Source organism: Triturus cristatus, chromosome 3_1 (assembly GCF_964204655.1).
Source record: "Triturus cristatus chromosome 3_1, aTriCri1.1, whole genome shotgun sequence".
NCBI lineage: Eukaryota > Metazoa > Chordata > Amphibia > Caudata > Salamandridae > Triturus > Triturus cristatus.
The window spans coordinates 529168965-529191273 of record NC_140583.1 but is presented as its reverse complement, the minus strand read 5'-3'; the positions used below and the strand labels follow the sequence as shown (position 1 = coordinate 529191273).

Genomic DNA, 22309 nt, shown 5'->3' with positions numbered 1-22309 from the left:
GATATTAAAGGTTTTTATCGGTGCCTTAAACCACTATTTGGGGTATTTTAATCTAATGGTTGACTCTAAAGCCGAGTATCCTCGATGTGGGTTCGCCATTTTCATTGTGTTCGAGAGATTGCTCCTAACGAAATGGGTTGGTATAAGTTTGTTAACTTATCTAGGATACACTACACTGAATGAATATAAGTACTTAGAAGGATTTCTTGGCCTTTTTGTTTTCGTAGATCTGGTTGATCGTTACGACGGCACCGTGTTATTCGCTGGGAACAAATCACATTTAAGGTATGTGGACAGAAGGTGTCACCTCAGAAATGGTTGGTTTGTTTAGGGCATTGATCTGATATTTTAGTATGATACTGCCTTATTCATTGCAGAACATTTTGCTCTGATTGAGAGGCTAGCTGACATCTTCGTATGCAACCCTAGGATAATCCACCCCTTTCCTAGATCTCAGGTGAGAATTTAGCCTCGGACATTGTCTTCTTTATGGGAAGATACTATACACACACATAGTTTTGATTCCTTCTTTTGTAATTACAGGCAGTCTGAAGTGTTTCTTTTTGTCCTGATGAAGACCCGCCCTAGATGCGTAAAAGCTGCACTTCTTCCTAGGGTCGAAACGTCGGCGTGATATGTTTAATTGGTCCATGCAATTCCACCATTTGAATCATTAAATAAGCAATTACTGTGGTGCTATATGCTATTTAAGTTTGGACCGTATATACTTAAAGTATAAGTGTGTCATTATGTATATGTTTCCTATGTCAATATATGTTGAAAGTTTTTTGTCATTAAGCACTATCAGTCACTAAATGTTCTTTGTTGTATTTGGTTTTTTTTGTCTGCCTACTTTGTGTAATAGCAAAATACACTTTGTGATATGAATATAGTGAAATGAAAATCAAGTTTTGTCTTTTGGATTGATGTTTATATGTGTGTGTTTACAATTGTTTACATAACTGTTGTTAAAGGAATAATGCAACTCTGACCTAATGCATCCATTGCTGTTGAAATCAAGTAGATTCCCAACAGAACCATTGTTTTTGTGTACATACTTACCCAGGTTCTGAGGGTTACTGGGTTACCCCATTATCTTTAATGGTCATGTTCACACCTGAACATGGGCTTCTATTGGAATTCTCCAGAGCATATTATCAAGCCCATTATCGCCGGTTTAGCGGCAGTTTTCTGCCGCTAAACCGGCGATAATTTTTAACGTTGTTCTTGATAATATGTCCCATAGTCCTCTTTTGTGTATGGGTACACCTTCTCCTGGGAGAATCTTTTATCAACTTTTTACAGTTTCGTAACCTTTTGTTTTGTCAAGAAATCTTTATGTTCTGTCATCTCCTCGTTGATCTCTGCTAGGCGTGTCTTGAATGCTGTGATTGATATCCCTGCTCTCAGGCCTCATTCTGCGAGGGTGATTTGAATGAGGAGTTTGTCCGATAGATTTTTGGCCGTGTTTTTTATCAGTACAAGCCAATCTCTTGTGCATTTCCACGCTATCTTTGACCACTCTCTTCTGAATGTTAGATCTGTTTGGTTATGGGTCCTTGTTTTAGGAAAAGTCACCACAGAGTGATTTCATGTTAGTCCTTGGGAGCAACGGTATTGGACCTAGCTTTTCTGAATACGCTCCCTGTCCCCCATCCTTAAGTGTTGTGCAACATTAATGGCTCTCTCATTAGGAGACTCCTTGACCACATCTGTATTAATGGGTGGATCAATTTGAACTTGAGAAACAGCTGCTGGATCTTTGCTAGAACTTGGCAATGTTGTTATTGCAGTATAAGGTGGGGTACTAATTTTTGTCCCCAGAAGCACAAATGTAACTGAACCCTGTATCTGAACTACTGTAGTATCTCCTACTGCATCCATATCTGGTGATCCTCCAGTACTAAGACCAGAACCCTGTCCCTGTGTCCTATCAGTATATGGAGGAGGTACAGAATTCAAAAGATCATTAAGTAAAGTATCCTCTTCATCCGAATCTTGATTCTGTTTTTCTCCCTCATCAGATTTCTTTGTGTCATCCATCTATTTGACTATCGCGGGGAAAACTGTTACTCCTTCACTCCAGCATTTCTCCTGCTGATTCCATTTGTTTTCTACCATTGTCTAAATGAGCCCATAATTTGCTTTGTCATTTTCTATCTCTGTGGCCATTCAATCCCATTTGTTTAACCCCTCAAAAATATGTAGGTCTAGGTAACAGCTTTCTATCATTCATATTTTGTCTCAGGAAATCTAGTTTTCTAATTTTAAATGCACCCTAAAGGTAACTGTGAATTTGAATCAGAAGTAGTATATTCATGCCATTCAGAAATCCAAGTACATGTATAAAACCCAGTGTCAATCATTATTTTGTATGCAGGTGGTCCCTCTGCAGGTAATTTTTGAGCCTTAGTAGAAGTTACCAAAGAAAGTTTAAGCTTTTTCAACACAACACCCATTAGTTGTTCTCAAAACATTCTAAAATGAAGCACACAAAATAAACTGGTGAACACAATTAGTCTCAGTGCGGCTCTGTAAAAGGGCAACATATCATAGCGCAGCTCTGTCATCAATTAACCAATGACAACGTGGCTTTGTAGTGACATCTCACAAATCCCGGCATGGCTCTCTGGCTAACTAACTAATCACAGTGCAACTTCTTCATGAATGAGGAAAACAATTGCAAAGCGTTTCTCAATGAACATACACTAAATTATCAAAATAAAGTTTGTCTGCTCAACCTAAATTAGGAAGAAATAAGCAAGTTGAGTTAGAGAAATCTCACAAACAAAAGAAAATAAAGTTACATGGAACAATTTTACATCTGCACCATGGAAGATTCACAGTGAGCAGAACAACAGCAACAGTGGAAATACACTATTATGACTTCAGTTTGAGTCTGTGCCGAGGAGCCTGGGGGGAGGATGTGTTGAGGTGGGAGGAGTAGGAGTGAGTGACAGACGTGACTTCCATTGTGTGCAATATGGCGTTTTACACAGAAATGTGGCATAACAAAAATCAAATTACACTTCTATACATCATAGACAACTCGTTTCAAAAGCAATTGTGTTAATACAGTCTATCGGGTGTTTAGACAAAATATTGAATAAAAAATATTGTGATACATAAATATCACGTCAAAAATAACTTGGGCACAAATAATATTTAATATTATTCGTGTTTTAAGTGTTTTTAATATTGTTGTAAAAAGTATTGTTTCAAAAACTATTGTATGTTTATTGTTTTATGGGTTAATATGTGTTTGTTTCTGTAATTTAGTATTTTAGTAGTATGTTAATTTTTTTCTTAGTATATTTTGTACATTTTCTTATTAATTAAAAAACAACTGTTAAAACAAATATATTTTTTTTAATTTGAATAATGTTTTTTATTATTGTATATGTAAGTATGATATAGAAGCGGGATGTTTGTTTTTTAGGGGAAAAGAGTGGAGAGAGTATGTTAATATTAATTTGCTTGTATGTAATTTTTTACTTAATATATTAAAAATTATCTAGCAACGTTTAGACATTTTTTAAAAGGAAAAATGGAAGAACTACATTTTTGGTGATTTTTTTTTATATTTTAGAGATGTTTTATTTATAGTAAAAGTTTATTTATGTAAATAATCTGTACATTTTTATTACATGTATATTTGGGTATTCGTAATTTAATGCATTTGAAGACTATTTGAATGTAATTTTATTACTTTTTTAGAATAACAGTTTTTAATTGTATAATTGTTTTAACAAAATGTAATTTTGATGAAAATATTTATTATTCTTACATTTTTTTTATTTCAAAATTATATTTATCCACATAGATATTTTCCAATTCGTAAGAAAGTTAAAATTGCAAAACTATTATTTCCACGTCTCAAAAAAAACCAAGAGAAAACATGATACCAGGCGACACCACCACTTGTCTTAGTGTGGAGGACATAACTCTTCTCCAGGATATGATAGAACTTGAGTATGGAGAACAAATGAGCGGAAGTTTGTTGTAAATTGGCAGCGATTGGATTAGCATTAGCGGAATCCATCTGGTATTTAGAGGCTATCTTGTCCATGTTGTAGAATCCATTTTGTATTCCTGGCAGCCATTTTGTTTGCCATGTGCTCACCATGTGCTTTGTCCTCCCTTAGTGTTAACTGCTCTTGTAATCTGCCTAGCAACAAACTATATATAGTATCTCCTACTTCCGCACATGCCCAGTTGAGTTTGCAGCTGCTAGTATCATGTAACTGTCAGGATATGTTTACCAGTGTTAGCAAACTGTCAACTCCTCCCACTTGTCGACTGTGCAGTTTCTGTATGACCATATCTGTGCATAACTCCTCTCAAGTATATTTGTACCGTCCTCTTTTAGCCCCTGAGTGGGTATAAAAGGACCATGGCCCTGCTGTTCAGTGTGCTACTTCATTCAATACCGAAGGGTGCTGTCTGAATGTAGTTCCACCTCATGAGGTCTATTAAACTCTGCATTTTCTATTTCAGTTTCTGTGCCAACTTCTTTCCAATAGTCTGAGGACTCTGTGCAGAGAAGGGCGAACCCCTTGCACTGGTAGGCCTAGCTGAGGCCTATTTTCTACAATTGGCGGCCCAACTTGGGGCTCATCCGTGACTCGGATGCCCAAAGGATTGGTCGCGACGAAGGATTGGAATTTCGCTGTGGACGCGATCGCTGTCCAATGAGACCTGAGTCTTGGCAACCACGGCGTTTTTCCTTTCTTTCTGATCTGACCATCCAGGTGGCGCCGGTCCTCGACTGAGATCTCTTCTATTGATTCGCCGTGCAGTGACCATTTGGTCGATTTTAGAACTTGGCAGGATGAATCTGGACACCAAGTGATTGGTAAGTGTCCTTCTGCGGCGCTTGCTGTTGGTTTTGATGCCTGTGATTGGTAAGGTAGTTTAGTAACGCTTACTGTGGCTTTGAGTATGGTATATTTGTGTTGGCCAACTTGGTTTTTTGTGACACATGTGACTTGCAATTCACATAGGCAGGTAATGAGGAGAATTTTCTCTAACTGAATTGATTTGAACGGCACATCGTACTAAAGGTACCTTAAGTGCTACTTTGATTATAATATTGCATATTCTGCACTATTTTTGGCATACCTGTCTCTAGCACACTTCAAAGGATGTGTTGCTTTTGGAATGGTACCTTGAGACTTAATGAAGCACAACCGGCCCCCCCGGAGGGGACGCCTAATAGGGATATGTACATTAAGTATGGTCTTTCTTCTATAATGTACAGCACATTATGGAATAAATATACGCGTAAGGATCCTGAGTTGCGTTGGCCTATGTATGGGTCATTTGATTTACGAAAGATTGAGTATGTGGAGCAATGTATGTTTAAACGAAAGACTAGGCACGATATGTTTGATTGTGTACGAATGTGGGAGAAAGAAGTGCGTGAACGAATGAAACGTGAGCAAGCCTTGATTGGGAAAGAACAGCGGAAAACCGTTTATGTGAAAGCATTAGAGTTAAAGAACAAAGAAATGAAAGAGTTGAAGGAGAGAGAAGATAGGGAGCGCGCTTTACAGGTAACTGGCCAATACCCTGTTCGGAGGCCCCTTTATCCTATACTTAATAAACCACAAGATGATTCCTTATTATTAGATCGTCCTCCACCTCCGTATACTGTTCCTTCTGCCCCCCATGAGTTAGATGAGGACTCTAGTTTGGAGGAAGATAAGACGCGAGAAACTCGTTCTATGTTAACTGCTGCACGCTCGTCTCAGCTCCGATCTGCTGCTCGTAAAGCAGCTCATGGAACTGCCACCGCCCCTGAAATTCTTGATAGTATGAGAGGGTGGTATGAAAGGGAGCATCTGTATTTTACTGAGGTGTTTGCCGGTGAGGTCCTTGAGTTGTTTAGGAAATATTCTGAGGAGTTAGAGCCTAAGGATATAACAGATGATTATAAGCAAATGCGTGATGGTCTTTTTGTTTTCTCCCAGGTGGCTGATACAATCAGGCGTTTGGTTAAACTTCGTGTTGATGCAGTCCGCTTGCGAGAGGAGAAAAAGACTGCAGACGGGGCTGTGCAGACCTCTCAGACCGGCATGGCACAAGCTTCTACCTCCGGAACAGATAAGATTATGATAGTCCATGCGAAACCTATGCGGGAGGCCGCGCCCTTGTATGTTCCTCCTAAAGGACAGGGTACAAGCGATGATAAGGCCTCTCTTGATGCAAAGGGTTATTTTATTTATAATTGGGTTTACACTCCTTGGAATAGGACGGATGTTATGGCACTTAAAACTGCATTGCCTGATCCGCGGAAAAATCCAGCCGCTTTTTATGAGGAAGTTGAAGGTGCTATTAGTTCTTGCACTATGACTTTGCCTGATATTGATTTATTTTTCAGATTAATATTACCACCTGATATGTGGAGAACTGTTCGTAAAATTGATGATCAGGCAGCTTTTGGGGCATTATGGAAAGACTTAGAACGAATGGATGCCGAAAGGGAACCCGCACAGAAGCCATGTCAATTAATTTTAGATCTCCCTGCAGCTATACTAGTTAAGTTGAAAACGATTATTCCCCCTAAAAAGATAGATTGGACTGTTTTAGCGTCCTGTAAGCAAAAGGCAGATGAATCGGTCTCTGATTTCTTTACACGCTTTGAAGAAGCATTCCATGATTTTAGTGGCCAGTCTTTGACAGATGACACAGGCAGACATCTGTTTGTCGATAAATATGTCGCAAACCTGTTGCCAGGAATAGCTAGTCGCCTAAAGGCCAGTGAGAGTTCCTGGACCACGTCTTCCCCGGTCTCCCTTTTGACTATGGCTCAGTATTATGAGCGCCAGGAATTAGAGGCAAAGGGTAATGAGGACAAAAGGACTAAAGAATTGAAAACAAAGATTATGTTGGCTCAGGCTTATGGTCCGTCTTTCAGAGGTAGCGATAGGGGTGGACGTGGGTCTTATGGTTCATCTTTCACTTCTTATACTCGTTCGAATTTGTCTGCTGACCAGTGTGCATACTGTAAGAAATTTGGCCACTGGGCTTCGGATTGCCCAGCACTACGTGCTCCGCAGTATACACGTGGTCGGGGACAAATGAGAACTCGACCAGGATATTCAGGGCCTAGAGGAAACTCAGGTGATCGTGCTAGGTTTGATACTAATATACGTGCGCAGGATGGGTTTAACACTTTTGATAGAAGGAACCAATATCAAATGTCTGATTATGTGCCATCTGATTCTCAAGATTCTGCTCATGCATAGGATTGCCTAAGATGGGGTAAGGAATCAGTTGAAGTTCCAGTAGATCAGAGGGGTCCCTATGTTACAGCGAATGTCTTGGGCTCCACTGATCAGTTTCTGGTTGATACAGGAGCTACTCGTAGTGCCTTGTCTAAACAATTGGTCCCAAGGGCTCCCCTGTCTGGCTTAACCATTACATCGATAGGTTTCGATGGAACCCCTTCCCTTAGCCCATTGTCGCAACCACTTGCATTCCATGTGGATAAATTTACTGCTCCATGTCCATTTTTGCTTTCCCCGAATACACCGGACAATATTGTGGGTCTTGATATGCTTAAGTATTTCAGGGCTACGATACGCTGTTCTCCAGAAGGTGTCCGTGTTATCTTGAATGACAACCATCCTGTGGCGGAGAGAGCTTGTCTTGTTAAAGAGGTTATTGCATTAGCTTCACTCCCTAGTACTTTGTGGGCTACTTCAGATACTGATGTAGGGCAAATGGTTATTCCACCAGTACATATTAGTGTCAAGGAGGGCGCTGTGTTGCCACGTTTGCCTCAATACAAAATTTCACAGGAAGGTGCAGAAGCACTCACATGTATTGTCCGTGATCTTATTGCAGTGGGGGTTGTTGAGGAAGTTCCCTACAATATTTGTAACAGTCCGATTCTTCCTATTCTGAAAAAAGATACTGACACTAAGGTCTACAGATTCATTATTGATTTGCGAGAAGTTAACAAGATTGTAGTACCACAATACCCCGTGGTTTCTGATATAACAACACTTCTTACTTTGGTCCCCCCAACTGCGACTACATTTTCTGTGATAGATTTGAAGAATGCTTTCTTTTCGATCCCTATTCATCCTGATAGCCGATATTTGTTCGGTTTCACTTTGAATAATCGATCGTATAGATTCTGTAGAGTTCCTCAAGGCTATACTGAGAGTCCTAGTATTTACAGTCAAGCATTGAAAAGACAACTTGATTCTTTTGTTTTGTCTGAAGGAGTGGCTCTCATACAATATGTCGATGACATCTTGTTGGCAGCTGACACCCCTGAACAGTGTGAAAAATGTACTTTGTCCTTGCTGTCCTTTCTTGCTTCCCATCATCACAAAGTATCACGAAAGAAATTGCAATATTGTAGACCGAAGGTAACCTACTTAGGTCACCTTCTGTCTAAGGAGGGACGTGCACTTACACCAGATCGCATTCAAGCCATTTTAGACACACCAGTGCCCCGTACTCAGAAAGATGTCCGTGCATTCATTGGCCTTACTTCTTTTTGTAGGCAATGGATATTAGGATTTTCACATATTGTTAAACCCTTGTTGGCACTTTTAACCAAAGACACCCCAATGCCCCTTCCATGGACAGATGAGTGTGAGACTGCTTTCCGACAGTTACAACAAGCTCTTTGTTCAGCACCAGTGTTAGGAACACCAGATTATACGAAGTCTTTTTCATTATATGTACACGAGAAAGATGGATGCGCATTGTCAGTTTTAGTGCAGACACACGGTGACAAACAGCGTCCCTGTGCATATTTTTCAGCAGTTCTTGATCCTGTTGCTCGTGCGTTACCTGGGTGTTTCCGTTCAGTTGCAGCAACAGCTGTGTCAATACGTCAGAGTGAAGGGATAGTTTTGTCACATAAGCTGTTGGTGCTAGTACCCCATGCGGTTGATGCCCTTTTAAATCAGACGAAGACGCAACATTTAACTAGCGCTCGTCTGACAGGATATGAATTGACATTGTTGGCCCCTCACATTACACTAAAGAGATGTGCGACATTAAACCCAGCCACTTTGTTGCCATACCCGGTGACTCAGGCTCAGTCACAGGAGTCTCATGATTGTATATTCCTTACTGAGGAACAGACAAAGGGTCGTGTTGATTTACAAGACACGCCCCTTTTAAGTGTCGATGGGGAGCTATGGGTTGATGGGTCCTGTTTGAAGTTACCAGATGGTACAACGTCAGCTGCATATGCAATTACAACACTTCAGACGGTAGTTGAGACAGCTCGTATCCCACAGAAGTCAGCTCAGGCAGCTGAGCTAATAGCATTGACACGAGCGTGTGAACTCAGTACTGACTTATCTGTGAACATTTATACAGACAGTCGCTATGCCTTCGGAGTGGCTCATGATTTTGGGCTACTCTGGAAGGAGAGGGGTTTTCTTACATCCCATGGGGTGCAGATAATGCATGGAGAATTAGTGCATAATCTCTTGACTGCTTTAACATACCCGAAGAGAATAGCGATTGTTAAATGTAGCGCACATAAGAAAATAGTTGATAAGATAGGGCGAGGCAATGCTTTTGCAGACCAAACAGCCCGTGAAACTGCCATGCAGCGAAGCACCACGTCCATGTATGTAGTAAAGTCACAAGCTGAACGCTGGCATGATACCAGGCAGGAAGTGCTAGATATGCAGAGATCTGCTTCTGCAGAAGAAATTGAGCAATGGTCCAAGGAAGGAACATTGGATGATGAGGGCTGTTGGAGGAATAAAGAGATGAGTAAGTGGAGATTGCCGACAGCTTATTTACAACCTATGATTCATATGGCACATGGGCAGGCACATGTTGGAGCCTCCTCGATAACGAAATTGCTTACGCAAGTTTGGGAGCATCCAGAAATTGCCGGCACAGCTAAAAAGATGGTACAGTCCTGTCTGATTTGTCTTCAGCATAACCCTGGGAAAGGGACACAAACTCCAACAGGAGGGTTTGCTACGCCAACTGCCCCTTTTGAAGTCTTGCAAATGGATTACATCCAGCTCGAGCGCTGTAATAACTTAAAGTATGTCCTAGTAGTGGTATGCGCCTTCAGTAAGTGGATTGAGGCATACCCTACGAAGGACAATACAGCTCTCACCACTGCAAAGGTGCTTTTGAAGGAATTTTTTCCTAGATTTGGTGTTTGTAAATTTTTATGGAGTGATAACGGTCCCCATTTCATTGGGCAAGTTGTCGAATATGTCTTGAAGGGGTTAGGAATAAAACAAAAGTTCCACGCCGCCTTTCATCCACAATCAGCAGGGTTAGTGGAGAGGTATAACGCCACACTTAAATTAAAATTGGCGAAAATACTAGCCTCCACATCCCTGAAATGGCCAGACGCGTTACCTTTGGCACTGTTGTCCATTAGATCAGTGCCACATTCGCGGTCTGGCCTTACTCCCTATGAGGTGGTGTTTGGCAGGCCTATGAACATTTGGGGAATTCCTAAGCCACGTCCCCTACACGACGTACCGTGTGTATTGATGAGTGACTATTTAGCACAATTGACTGACAGTTTGGTCTCTATTCATCAACAGGTTCGAGAAGCTCTTCCGGACAGGTCTGCAGGTGAAGGCCATGGACTCCGGCCTGGAGATCAGGTGATGATCAAATCGTTCCAGAGGTCGAGCAGCTTGGAACCGAGGTGGCGCGGCCCGGAGCAGGTGCTCCTATCGACGAGAACTGCGGTTCGAGTGACGAATAGGAGGAATTGGGTGCACTCCACCCACTGCAAGAAAGTGCCGTCTACCTTGGTGGATCCTGTTGCTTTGATCGACCATCGGGACATCTTGGATACAGAGAAAGGCCAGGCCATATCACCTGACGAACCTGAGGAAGTCTTCCCGGACCACACGATTCCTGGAGTATCCCGATACCAACTGAGACCACGGAAAGAGCCTGCATCGTCGAAAAAGACTGGTTGAGCAACCTCCCTGGGTTAGTGAAACGGAATGCCGATGTGGCAAGGGGGGGGGATCAGTTCTGTGTAGTGTAGCGACACCCGTCTTGACCCTCGGTGAAGAAATCAACGGCTGCCCAGGGATAAGAGCTCCAACGGTTGTTTTGACAAATAAGCTGATCATGTCCACAATGAGATCCACTGTTTCTAAGAGGAAGATCATTTGTACTATGGGGTTTGTTGTTGCTATGGTGGCTGTAGCACTAATAACCTGGTTCGTTGAGAAGGTGGCTCCTGCCCGAGAACTTTTGATTGCCACTACTCCGGTACCAGTTGAACACCACTACTTCACGCTTCCCTATCATGAACGGAAGCATCGACAATCCTACTTGAATAATACCTTCATTCAGATGTTGCATCATACTCACAATGCCACAAATACTACCAACTGTTGGGTGTGTGGGATGATACCTGCACATCAGAAGAAAGGAGGAACACCTTTTATTCCTCTTCCCTTTTCTCATAATGGTTCTTGTCAAGCTTGGTATGCGCTTTTGTTTGCATCCAGGAAACGTACAGTAGGCGGGCTTCTTTTTCGCCTCAATAAAGTATGCTACCAAGACAAAGATGGCTATCCTCAAGCCAACGGGACTAAATGGGAATGGGAAGAGTATCAACCGGACAATATTTCAACGCCATATATTTTCACAAATATGAGAACTTTTCCTAGTAATAAACAATTTGTGATTTCTGTTACTAGAGCTAAAGCAGATTTATGTGTAAGCAGTGTTGGAAGAATTCCAGTGGGGAAAAGTGAATGTACTGTGATTCTGCCTATTGAGGGTACAAATAATGGCACTTTCATAGCCTCACCCAATACTTATTTTATCTGTGGTAGCCATGGATATTATCACCTACCTGTTGGATGGTCAGGCGTATGCTATATATCTTTTCTATTGCCCCCTGTGTTTCTGGCACCTGCATCCTACCACCGAGACTTTAAGTTATTTACTGATATCTCTAAGAACAGATATAAGAGGACAATAAGTGTTGACGAAGTAGACCAAACAGATACCACTCTACTACAGTATGTTGATTTTAATCTGGGTTTGTTCTTCTTTGTGGGAGCTGCATTAAACAGTAGGAAAATTAGACGATTGACTAGAGTTGTGGAAGCTGTTACCAATCAGACAGCCTTGGCGCTTGGAAATATTACAGAGGAGCTGCAAATTGCAAGGATTGTAGCTCTCCAGAATCGAATGGTTCTAGATGTTGTTCTGGCTGATCGAGGTGGTGCATGTCGCATCATCGGTAGCAGCTGTTGTGTATTCATACCGGATCACTCACCTTCAGTATATGACGCAATATCAAAACTGCATAAGATTGCTGCAGAAATTCATCCAGAGACTGGTACTTGGACTCTAGCTGGATGGTTCTGGACTCTCGTTTCTGCTTGGGGCTGGAAGCTATTAACTATCTTGTGTATAATTATTACTGTTTTATTTACATGCTGTGTATGCATCCAATGTGGTCCAATGCTTTGCTCCATTTGCATTTCTGCTTGTATACCTGTTAAAAGGAATATTGAAGAGATCAAGGCCCAGCAAATGTTGAATAAAGAAGTGGCCGAAATAATGTTAATAGATGTAAGAGATGCATATTTAGACTACCCTAGAGGAACAGATGTCTTCAGCTAATGCTAAAAGGGTCGTCTGTTGTAAATTGGCAGCGATTGGATTAGCATTAGCGGAATCCATCTGGTATTTAGAGGCTATCTTGTCCATGTTGTAGAATCCATTTTGTATTCCTGGCAGCCATTTTGTTTGCCATGTGCTCACCATGTGCTTTGTCCTCCCTTAGTGTTAACTGCTCTTGTAATCTGCCTAGCAACAAACTATATATAGTATCTCCTACTTCCGCACATGCCCAGTTGAGTTTGCAGCTGCTAGTATCATGTAACTGTCAGGATATGTTTACCAGTGTTAGCAAACTGTCAACTCCTCCCACTTGTCGACTGTGCAGTTTCTGTATGACCATATCTGTGCATAACTCCTCTCAAGTATATTTGTACCGTCCTCTTTTAGCCCCTGAGTGGGTATAAAAGGACCATGGCCCTGCTGTTCAGTGTGCTACTTCATTCAATACCGAAGGGTGCTGTCTGAATGTAGTTCCACCTCATGAGGTCTATTAAACTCTGCATTTTCTATTTCAGTTTCTGTGCCAACTTCTTTCCAATAGTCTGAGGACTCTGTGCAGAGAAGGGCGAACCCCTTGCACTGGTAGGCCTAGCTGAGGCCTATTTTCTACAATTGGCGGCCCAACTTGGGGCTCATCCGTGACTCGGATGCCCAAAGGATTGGTCGCGATGAAGGATTGGAATTTCGCTGTGGACGCGATCGCTGTCCAATGAGACCTGAGTCTTGGCAACCACGGCGTTTTTCCTTTCTTTCTGATCTGACCATCCAGGTGGCGCCGGTCCTCGACTGAGATCTCTTCTATTGATTCGCCGTGCAGTGACCATTTGGTCGATTTTAGAACTTGGCAGGATGAATCTGGACACCAAGTGATTGGTAAGTGTCCTTCTGCGGCGCTTGCTGTTGGTTTTGATGCCTGTGATTGGTAAGGTAGTTTAGTAACGCTTACTGTGGCTTTGAGTATGGTATATTTGTGTTGGCCAACTTGGTTTTTTGTGACACATGTGACTTGCAATTCACATAGGCAGGTAATGAGGAGAATTTTCTCTAACTGAATTGATTTGAACGGCACATCGTACTAAAGGTACCTTAAGTGCTACTTTGATTATAATATTGCATATTCTGCACTATTTTTGGCATACCTGTCTCTAGCACACTTCAAAGGATGTGTTGCTTTTGGAATGGTACCTTGAGACTTAATGAAGCACAACCGGCCCCCCCGGAGGGGACGCCTAATAGGGATATGTACATTAAGTATGGTCTTTCTTCTATAATGTACAGCACATTATGGAATAAATATACGCGTAAGGATCCTGAGTTGCGTTGGCCTATGTATGGGTCATTTGATTTACGAAAGATTGAGTATGTGGAGCAATGTATGTTTAAACGAAAGACTAGGCACGATATGTTTGATTGTGTACGAATGTGGGAGAAAGAAGTGCGTGAACGAATGAAACGTGAGCAAGCCTTGATTGGGAAAGAACAGCGGAAAACCGTTTATGTGAAAGCATTAGAGTTAAAGAACAAAGAAATGAAAGAGTTGAAGGAGAGAGAAGATAGGGAGCGCGCTTTACAGGTAACTGGCCAATACCCTGTTCGGAGGCCCCTTTATCCTATACTTAATAAACCACAAGATGATTCCTTATTATTAGATCGTCCTCCACCTCCGTATACTGTTCCTTCTGCCCCCCATGAGTTAGATGAGGACTCTAGTTTGGAGGAAGATAAGACGCGAGAAACTCGTTCTATGTTAACTGCTGCACGCTCGTCTCAGCTCCGATCTGCTGCTCGTAAAGCAGCTCATGGAACTGCCACCGCCCCTGAAATTCTTGATAGTATGAGAGGGTGGTATGAAAGGGAGCATCTGTATTTTACTGAGGTGTTTGCCGGTGAGGTCCTTGAGTTGTTTAGGAAATATTCTGAGGAGTTAGAGCCTAAGGATATAACAGATGATTATAAGCAAATGCGTGATGGTCTTTTTGTTTTCTCCCAGGTGGCTGATACAATCAGGCGTTTGGTTAAACTTCGTGTTGATGCAGTCCGCTTGCGAGAGGAGAAAAAGACTGCAGACGGGGCTGTGCAGACCTCTCAGACCGGCATGGCACAAGCTTCTACCTCCGGAACAGATAAGATTATGATAGTCCATGCGAAACCTATGCGGGAGGCCGCGCCCTTGTATGTTCCTCCTAAAGGACAGGGTACAAGCGATGATAAGGCCTCTCTTGATGCAAAGGGTTATTTTATTTATAATTGGGTTTACACTCCTTGGAATAGGACGGATGTTATGGCACTTAAAACTGCATTGCCTGATCCGCGGAAAAATCCAGCCGCTTTTTATGAGGAAGTTGAAGGTGATATTAGTTCTTGCACTATGACTTTGCCTGATATTGATTTATTTTTCAGATTAATATTACCACCTGATATGTGGAGAACTGTTCGTAAAATTGATGATCAGGCAGCTTTTGGGGCATTATGGAAAGACTTAGAACGAATGGATGCCGAAAGGGAACCCACACAGAAGCCATGTCAATTAATTTTAGATCTCCCTGCAGCTATACTAGTTAAGTTGAAAACGATTATTCCCCCTAAAAAGATAGATTGGACTGTTTTAGCGTCCTGTAAGCAAAAGGCAGATGAATCGGTCTCTGATTTCTTTACACGCTTTGAAGAAGCATTCCATGATTTTAGTGGCCAGTCTTTGACAGATGACACAGGCAGACATCTGTTTGTCGATAAATATGTCGCAAACCTGTTGCCAGGAATAGCTAGTCGCCTAAAGGCCAGTGAGAGTTCCTGGACCACGTCTTCCCCGGTCTCCCTTTTGACTATGGCTCAGTATTATGAGCGCCAGGAATTAGAGGCAAAGGGTAATGAGGACAAAAGGACTAAAGAATTGAAAACAAAGATTATGTTGGCTCAGGCTTATGGTCCGTCTTTCAGAGGTAGCGATAGGGGTGGACGTGGGTCTTATGTTTCATCTTTCACTTCTTATACTCGTTCGAATTTGTCTGCTGACCAGTGTGCATACTGTAAGAAATTTGGCCACTGGGCTTCGGATTGCCCAGCACTACGTGCTCCGCAGTATACACGTGGTCGGGGACAAATGAGAACTCGACCAGGATATTCAGGGCCTAGAGGAAACTCAGGTGATCGTGCTAGGTTTGATACTAATATACGTGCGCAGGATGGGTTTAACACTTTTGATAGAAGGAACCAATATCAAATGTCTGATTATGTGCCATTTGATTCTCAAGATTCTGCTCATGCATAGGATTGCCTAAGATGGGGTAAGGAATCAGTTGAAGTTCCAGTAGATCAGAGGGGTCCCTATGTTACAGCAAATGTCTTGGGCTCCACTGATCAGTTTCTGGTTGATACAGGAGCTACTCGTAGTGCCTTGTCTAAACAATTGGTCCCAAGGGCTCCCCTGTCTGGCTTAACCATTACATCGATAGGTTTCGATGGAACCCCTTCCCTTAGCCCATTGTCGCAACCACTTGCATTCCATGTGGATAAATTTACTGCTCCATGTCCATTTTTGCTTTCCCCGAATACACCGGACAATATTGTGGGTCTTGATATGCTTAAGTATTTCAGGGCTACGATACGCTGTTCTCCAGAAGGTGTCCGTGTTATCTTGAATGACAACCATCCTGTGGCGGAGAGAGCTTGTCTTGTTAAAGAGGATATTGCATTAGCTTCACTCCCTAGTACTTTGTGGGCTACTTCAGATACTGATGTAGGGCAAATGGTTATTCCACCAGTACATATTAGTGTCAAAGAGGGCGCTGTGTTGCCACGTTTGCCTCAATACAAAATTTCACAGGAAGGTGCAGAAGCACTCACATGTATTGTCCGTGATCTTATTGCAGTGGGGGTTGTTGAGGAAGTTCCCTACAATATTTGTAACAGTCCGATTCTTCCTATTCTGAAAAAAGATACTGACACTAAGGTCTACAGATTCATTATTGATTTGCGAGAAGTTAACAAGATTGTAGTACCACAATACCCCGTGGTTTCTGATATAACAACACTTCTTACTTTGGTCCCCCCAACTGCGACTACATTTTCTGTGATAGATTTGAAGAATGCTTTCTTTTCGATCCCTATTCATCCTGATAGCCGATATTTGTTCGGTTTCACTTTGAATAATCGATCGTATAGATTCTGTAGAGTTCCTCAAGGCTATACTGAGAGTCCTAGTATTTACAGTCAAGCATTGAAAAGACAACTTGATTCTTTTGTTTTGTCTGAAGGAGTGGCTCTCATACAATATGTCGATGACATCTTGTTGGCAGCTGACACCCCTGAACAGTGTGAAAAATGTACTTTGTCCTTGCTGTCCTTTCTTGCTTCCCATCATCACAAAGTATCACGAAAGAAATTGCAATATTGTAGACCGAAGGTAACCTACTTAGGTCACCTTCTGTCTAAGGAGGGACGTGCACTTACACCAGATCGCATTCAAGCCATTTTAGACACACCAGTGCCCCGTACTCAGAAAGATGTCCGTGCATTCATTGGCCTTACTTCTTTTTGTAGGCAATGGATATTAGGATTTTCACATATTGTTAAACCCTTGTTGGCACTTTTAACCAAAGACACCCCAATGCCCCTTCCATGGACAGATGAGTGTGAGACTGCTTTCCGACAGTTACAACAAGCTCTTTGTTCAGCACCAGTGTTAGGAACACCAGATTATACGAAGTCTTTTTCATTATATGTACACGAGAAAGATGGATGCGCATTGTCAGTTTTAGTGCAGACACACGGCGACAAACAGCGTCCCTGTGCATATTTTTCAGCAGTTCTTGATCCTGTTGCTCGTGCGTTACCTGGGTGTTTCCGTTCAGTTGCAGCAACAGCTGTGTCAATACGTCAGAGTGAAGGGATAGTTTTGTCACATAAGCTGTTGGTGCTAGTACCCCATGCGGTTGATGCCCTTTTAAATCAGACGAAGACGCAACATTTAACTAGCGCTCGTCTGACAGGATATGAATTGACATTGTTGGCCCCTCACATTACACTAAAGAGATGTGCGACATTAAACCCAGCCACTTTGTTGCCATACCCGGTGACTCAGGCTCAGTCACAGGAGTCTCATGATTGTATATTCCTTACTGAGGAACAGACAAAGGGTCGTGTTGATTTACAAGACACGCCCCTTTTAAGTGTCGATGGGGAGCTATGGGTTGATGGGTCCTGTTTGAAGTTACCAGATGGTACAACGTCAGCTGCATATGCAATTACAACACTTCAGACGGTAGTTGAGACAGCTCGTATCCCACAGAAGTCAGCTCAGGCAGCTGAGCTAATTGCATTGACACGAGCGTGTGAACTCAGTACTGACTTATCTGTGAACATTTATACAGACAGTCGCTATGCCTTCGGAGTGGCTCATGAGTTTGGGCTACTCTGGAAGGAGAGGGGTTTTCTTACATCCCATGGGGTGCAGATAATGCATGGAGAATTAGTGCATAATCTCTTGACTGCTTTAACATACCCGAAGAGAATAGCGATTGTTAAATGTAGCGCACATAAGAAAATAGTTGATAAGATAGGGCGAGGCAATGCTTTTGCAGACCAAACAGCCCGTGAAACTGCCATGCAGCGAAGCACCACGTCCATGTATGTAGTAAAGTCACAAGCTGAACGCTGGCATGATACCAGGCAGGAAGTGCTAGATATGCAGAGATCTGCTTCTGCAGAAGAAATTGAGCAATGGTCCAAGGAAGGAACATTGGATGATGAGGGCTGTTGGAGGAATAAAGAGATGAGTAAGTGGAGATTGCCGACAGCTTATTTACAACCTATGATTCATATGGCACATGGGCCGGCACATGTTGGAGCCTCCTCGATAACGAAATTGCTTACGCAAGTTTGGGAGCATCCAGAAATTGCCGGCACAGCTAAAAAGATGGTACAGTCCTGTCTGATTTGTCTTCAGCATAACCCTGGGAAAGGGACACAAACTCCAACAGGAGGGTTTGCTACGCCAACTGCCCCTTTTGAAGTCTTGCAAATGGATTACATCCAGCTCGAGCGCTGTAATAACTTAAAGTATGTCCTAGTAGTGGTATGCGCCTTCAGTAAGTGGATTGAGGCATACCCTACGAATGACAATACAGCTCTCACCACTGCAAAGGTGCTTTTGAAGGAATTTTTTCCTAGATTTGGTGTTTGTAAATTTTTATGGAGTGATAACGGTCCCCATTTCATTGGGCAAGTTGTCGAATATGTCTTGAAGGGGTTAGGAATAAAACAAAAGTTCCACGCCGCCTTTCATCCACAATCAGCAGGGTTAGTGGAGAGGTATAACGCCACACTTAAATTAAAATTGGCGAAAATACTAGCCTCCACATCCCTGAAATGGCCAGACGCGTTACCTTTGGCACTGTTGTCCATTAGATCAGTGCCACATTCGCGGTCTGGCCTTACTCCCTATGAGGTGGTGTTTGGCAGGCCTATGAACATTTGGGGAATTCCTAAGCCACGTCCCCTACACGACGTACCGTGTGTATTGATGAGTGACTATTTAGCACAATTGACTGACAGTTTGGTCTCTATTCATCAACAGGTTCGAGAAGCTCTTCCGGACAGGTCTGCAGGTGAAGGCCATGGACTCCGGCCTGGAGATCAGGTGATGATCAAATCGTTCCAGAGGTCGAGCAGCTTGGAACCGAGGTGGCGCGGCCCGGAGCAGGTGCTCCTATCGACGAGAACTGCGGTTCGAGTGACGAATAGGAGGAATTGGGTGCACTCCACCCACTGCAAGAAAGTGCCGTCTACCTTGGTGGATCCTGTTGCTTTGATCGACCATCGGGACATCTTGGATACAGAGAAAGGCCAGGCCATATCACCTGACGAACCTGAGGAAGTCTTCCCGGACCACACGATTCCTGGAGTATCCCGATACCAACTGAGACCACGGAAAGAGCCTGCATCGTCGAAAAAGACTGGTTGAGCAACCTCCCTGGGTTAGTGAAACGGAATGCCGATGTGGCAAGGGGGGGGGATCAGTTCTGTGTAGTGTAGTGACACCCGTCTTGACCCTCGGTGAAGAAATCAACGGCTGCCCAGGGATAAGAGCTCCAACGGTTGTTTTGACAAATAAGCTGATCATGTCCACAATGAGATCCACTGTTTCTAAGAGGAAGATCATTTGTACTATGGGGTTTGTTGTTGCTATGGTGGCTGTAGCACTAATAACCTGGTTCGTTGAGAAGGTGGCTCCTGCCCGAGAACTTTTGATTGCCACTACTCCGGTACCAGTTGAACACCACTACTTCACGCTTCCCTATCATGAACGGAAGCATCGACAATCCTACTTGAATAATACCTTCATTCAGATGTTGCATCATACTCACAATGCCACAAATACTACCAACTGTTGGGTGTGTGGGATGATACCTGCACATCAGAAGAAAGGAGGAACACCTTTTATTCCTCTTCCCTTTTCTCATAATGGTTCTTGTCAAGCTTGGTATGCGCTTTTGTTTGCATCCAGGAAACGTACAGTAGGCGGGCTTCTTTTTCGCCTCAATAAAGTATGCTACCAAGACAAAGATGGCTATCCTCAAGCCAACGGGACTAAATGGGAATGGGAAGAGTATCAACCGGACAATATTTCAACGCCATATATTTTCACAAATATGAGAACTTTTCCTAGTAATAAACAATTTGTGATTTCTGTTACTAGAGCTAAAGCAGATTTATGTGTAAGCAGTGTTGGAAGAATTCCAGTGGGGAAAAGTGAATGTACTGTGATTCTGCCTATTGAGGGTACAAATAATGGCACTTTCATAGCCTCACCCAATACTTACTTTATCTGTGGTAGCCATGGATATTATCACCTACCTGTTGGATGGTCAGGCGTATGCTATATATCTTTTCTATTGCCCCCTGTGTTTCTGGCACCTGCATCCTACCACCGAGACTTTAAGTTATTTACTGATATCTCTAAGAACAGATATAAGAGGACAATAAGTGTTGACGAAGTAGACCAAACAGATACCACTCTACAACAGTATGTTGATTTTAATCTGGGTTTGTTCTTCTTTGTGGGAGCTGCATTAAACAGTAGGAAAATTAGACGATTGACTAGAGTTGTGGAAGCTGTTACCAATCAGACAGCCTTGGCGCTTGGAAACATTACAGAGGAGCTGCAAATTGCAAGGATTGTAGCTCTCCAGAATCGAATGGTTCTAGATGTTGTTCTGGCTGATCGAGGTGGTGCATGTCGCATCATCGGTAGCAGCTGTTGTGTATTCATACCGGATCACTCACCTTCAGTATATGACGCAATATCAAAACTGCATAAGATTGCTGCAGAAATTCATCCAGAGACTGGTACTTGGACTCTAGCTGGATGGTTCTGGACTCTCGTTTCTGCTTGGGGCTGGAAGCTATTAACTATCTTGTGTATAATTATTACTGTTTTATTTACATGCTGTGTATGCATCCAATGTGGTCCAATGCTTTGCTCCATTTGCATTTCTGCTTGTATACCTGTTAAAAGGAATATTGAAGAGATCAAGGCCCAGCAAATGTTGAATAAAGAAGTGGCCGAAATAATGTTAATAGATGTAAGAGATGCATATTTAGACTACCCTAGAGGAACAGATGTCTTCAGCTAATGCTAAAAGGGTCGTCTGTTGTAAATTGGCAGCGATTGGATTAGCATTAGCGGAATCCATCTGGTATTTAGAGGCTATCTTGTCCATGTTGTAGAATCCATTTTGTATTCCTGGCAGCCATTTTGTTTGCCATGTGCTCACCATGTGCTTTGTCCTCCCTTAGTGTTAACTGCTCTTGTAATCTGCCTAGCAACAAACTATATTTAGTATCTCCTACTTCCGCACATGCCCAGTTGAGTTTGCAGCTGCTAGTATCATGTAACTGTCAGGATATGTTTACCAGTGTTAGCAAACTGTCAACTCCTCCCACTTGTCGACTGTGCAGTTTCTGTATGACCATATCTGTGCATAACTCCTCTCAAGTATATTTGTACCGTCCTCTTTTAGCCCCTGAGTGGGTATAAAAGGACCATGGCCCTGCTGTTCAGTGTGCTACTTCATTCAATACCGAAGGGTGCTGTCTGAATGTAGTTCCACCTCATGAGGTCTATTAAACTCTGCATTTTCTATTTCAGTTTCTGTGCCAACTTCTTTCCAATAGTCTGAGGACTCTGTGCAGAGAAGGGCGAACCCCTTGCACTGGTAGGCCTAGCTGAGGCCTATTTTCTACAAGTTCACCCACCGATTTGGCATTAGCAACAGGCTTAGACTTGCATGGCAGTATACGAACTCCATACAAGCCAAAATCTGAATTCCTACCCATCATGCCAAGAGATGGACTCGATATTTTCGCAGAAAATTTGATAAAAGACCTTAAAGATCTGTCAATACGATCCAGTAAAGATTTCACACGAACAGACCACAACCGTAGGACACAGTACAATTACTTAATTCAGAAAATAAAAGAACAAGACATTGTAGTGTGGTGGTCCGACAAAGTTGGAAACGTGGTACTCTGGCCACTAGACAAGTATAACAATGAGGCACAAAAACAACTGCAAGACAGAGAATGCTATTGTAGTATAAGCCCTAGAAGCATCCACGGCATTAAAGAGAAGTTTAATACGGCACTCTACGAATGGAGAGGAGTAGGACTTATTTCTAAACAAGAATTAGAATTC

General features: G+C 42.6%; 2 protein-coding genes across 2 annotated transcripts; both read left to right on the top strand.

The window, feature by feature from the left end:
* The first annotated feature begins 4726 nt into the window (after positions 1–4726).
* Positions 4727–13124, top strand: LOC146860538 (uncharacterized). Its single transcript, XM_085644453.1, has 2 exons — positions 4727–4855; positions 10557–13124. Exon 2 carries the CDS (start codon positions 11101–11103, stop codon positions 12613–12615), a length of 1515 nt encoding a protein of 504 aa, XP_085500579.1. The 5' UTR covers positions 4727–4855; positions 10557–11100; the 3' UTR covers positions 12616–13124.
* A 234-nt stretch (positions 13125–13358) lies between these two features.
* Positions 13359–21757, top strand: LOC146860537 (uncharacterized). The gene is made up of 2 exons (XM_085644452.1): positions 13359–13488; positions 19190–21757. Exon 2 carries the CDS (start codon positions 19734–19736, stop codon positions 21246–21248), a length of 1515 nt encoding a protein of 504 aa, XP_085500578.1. The 5' UTR covers positions 13359–13488; positions 19190–19733; the 3' UTR covers positions 21249–21757.
* Positions 21758–22309: the final 552 nt, after the last annotated feature.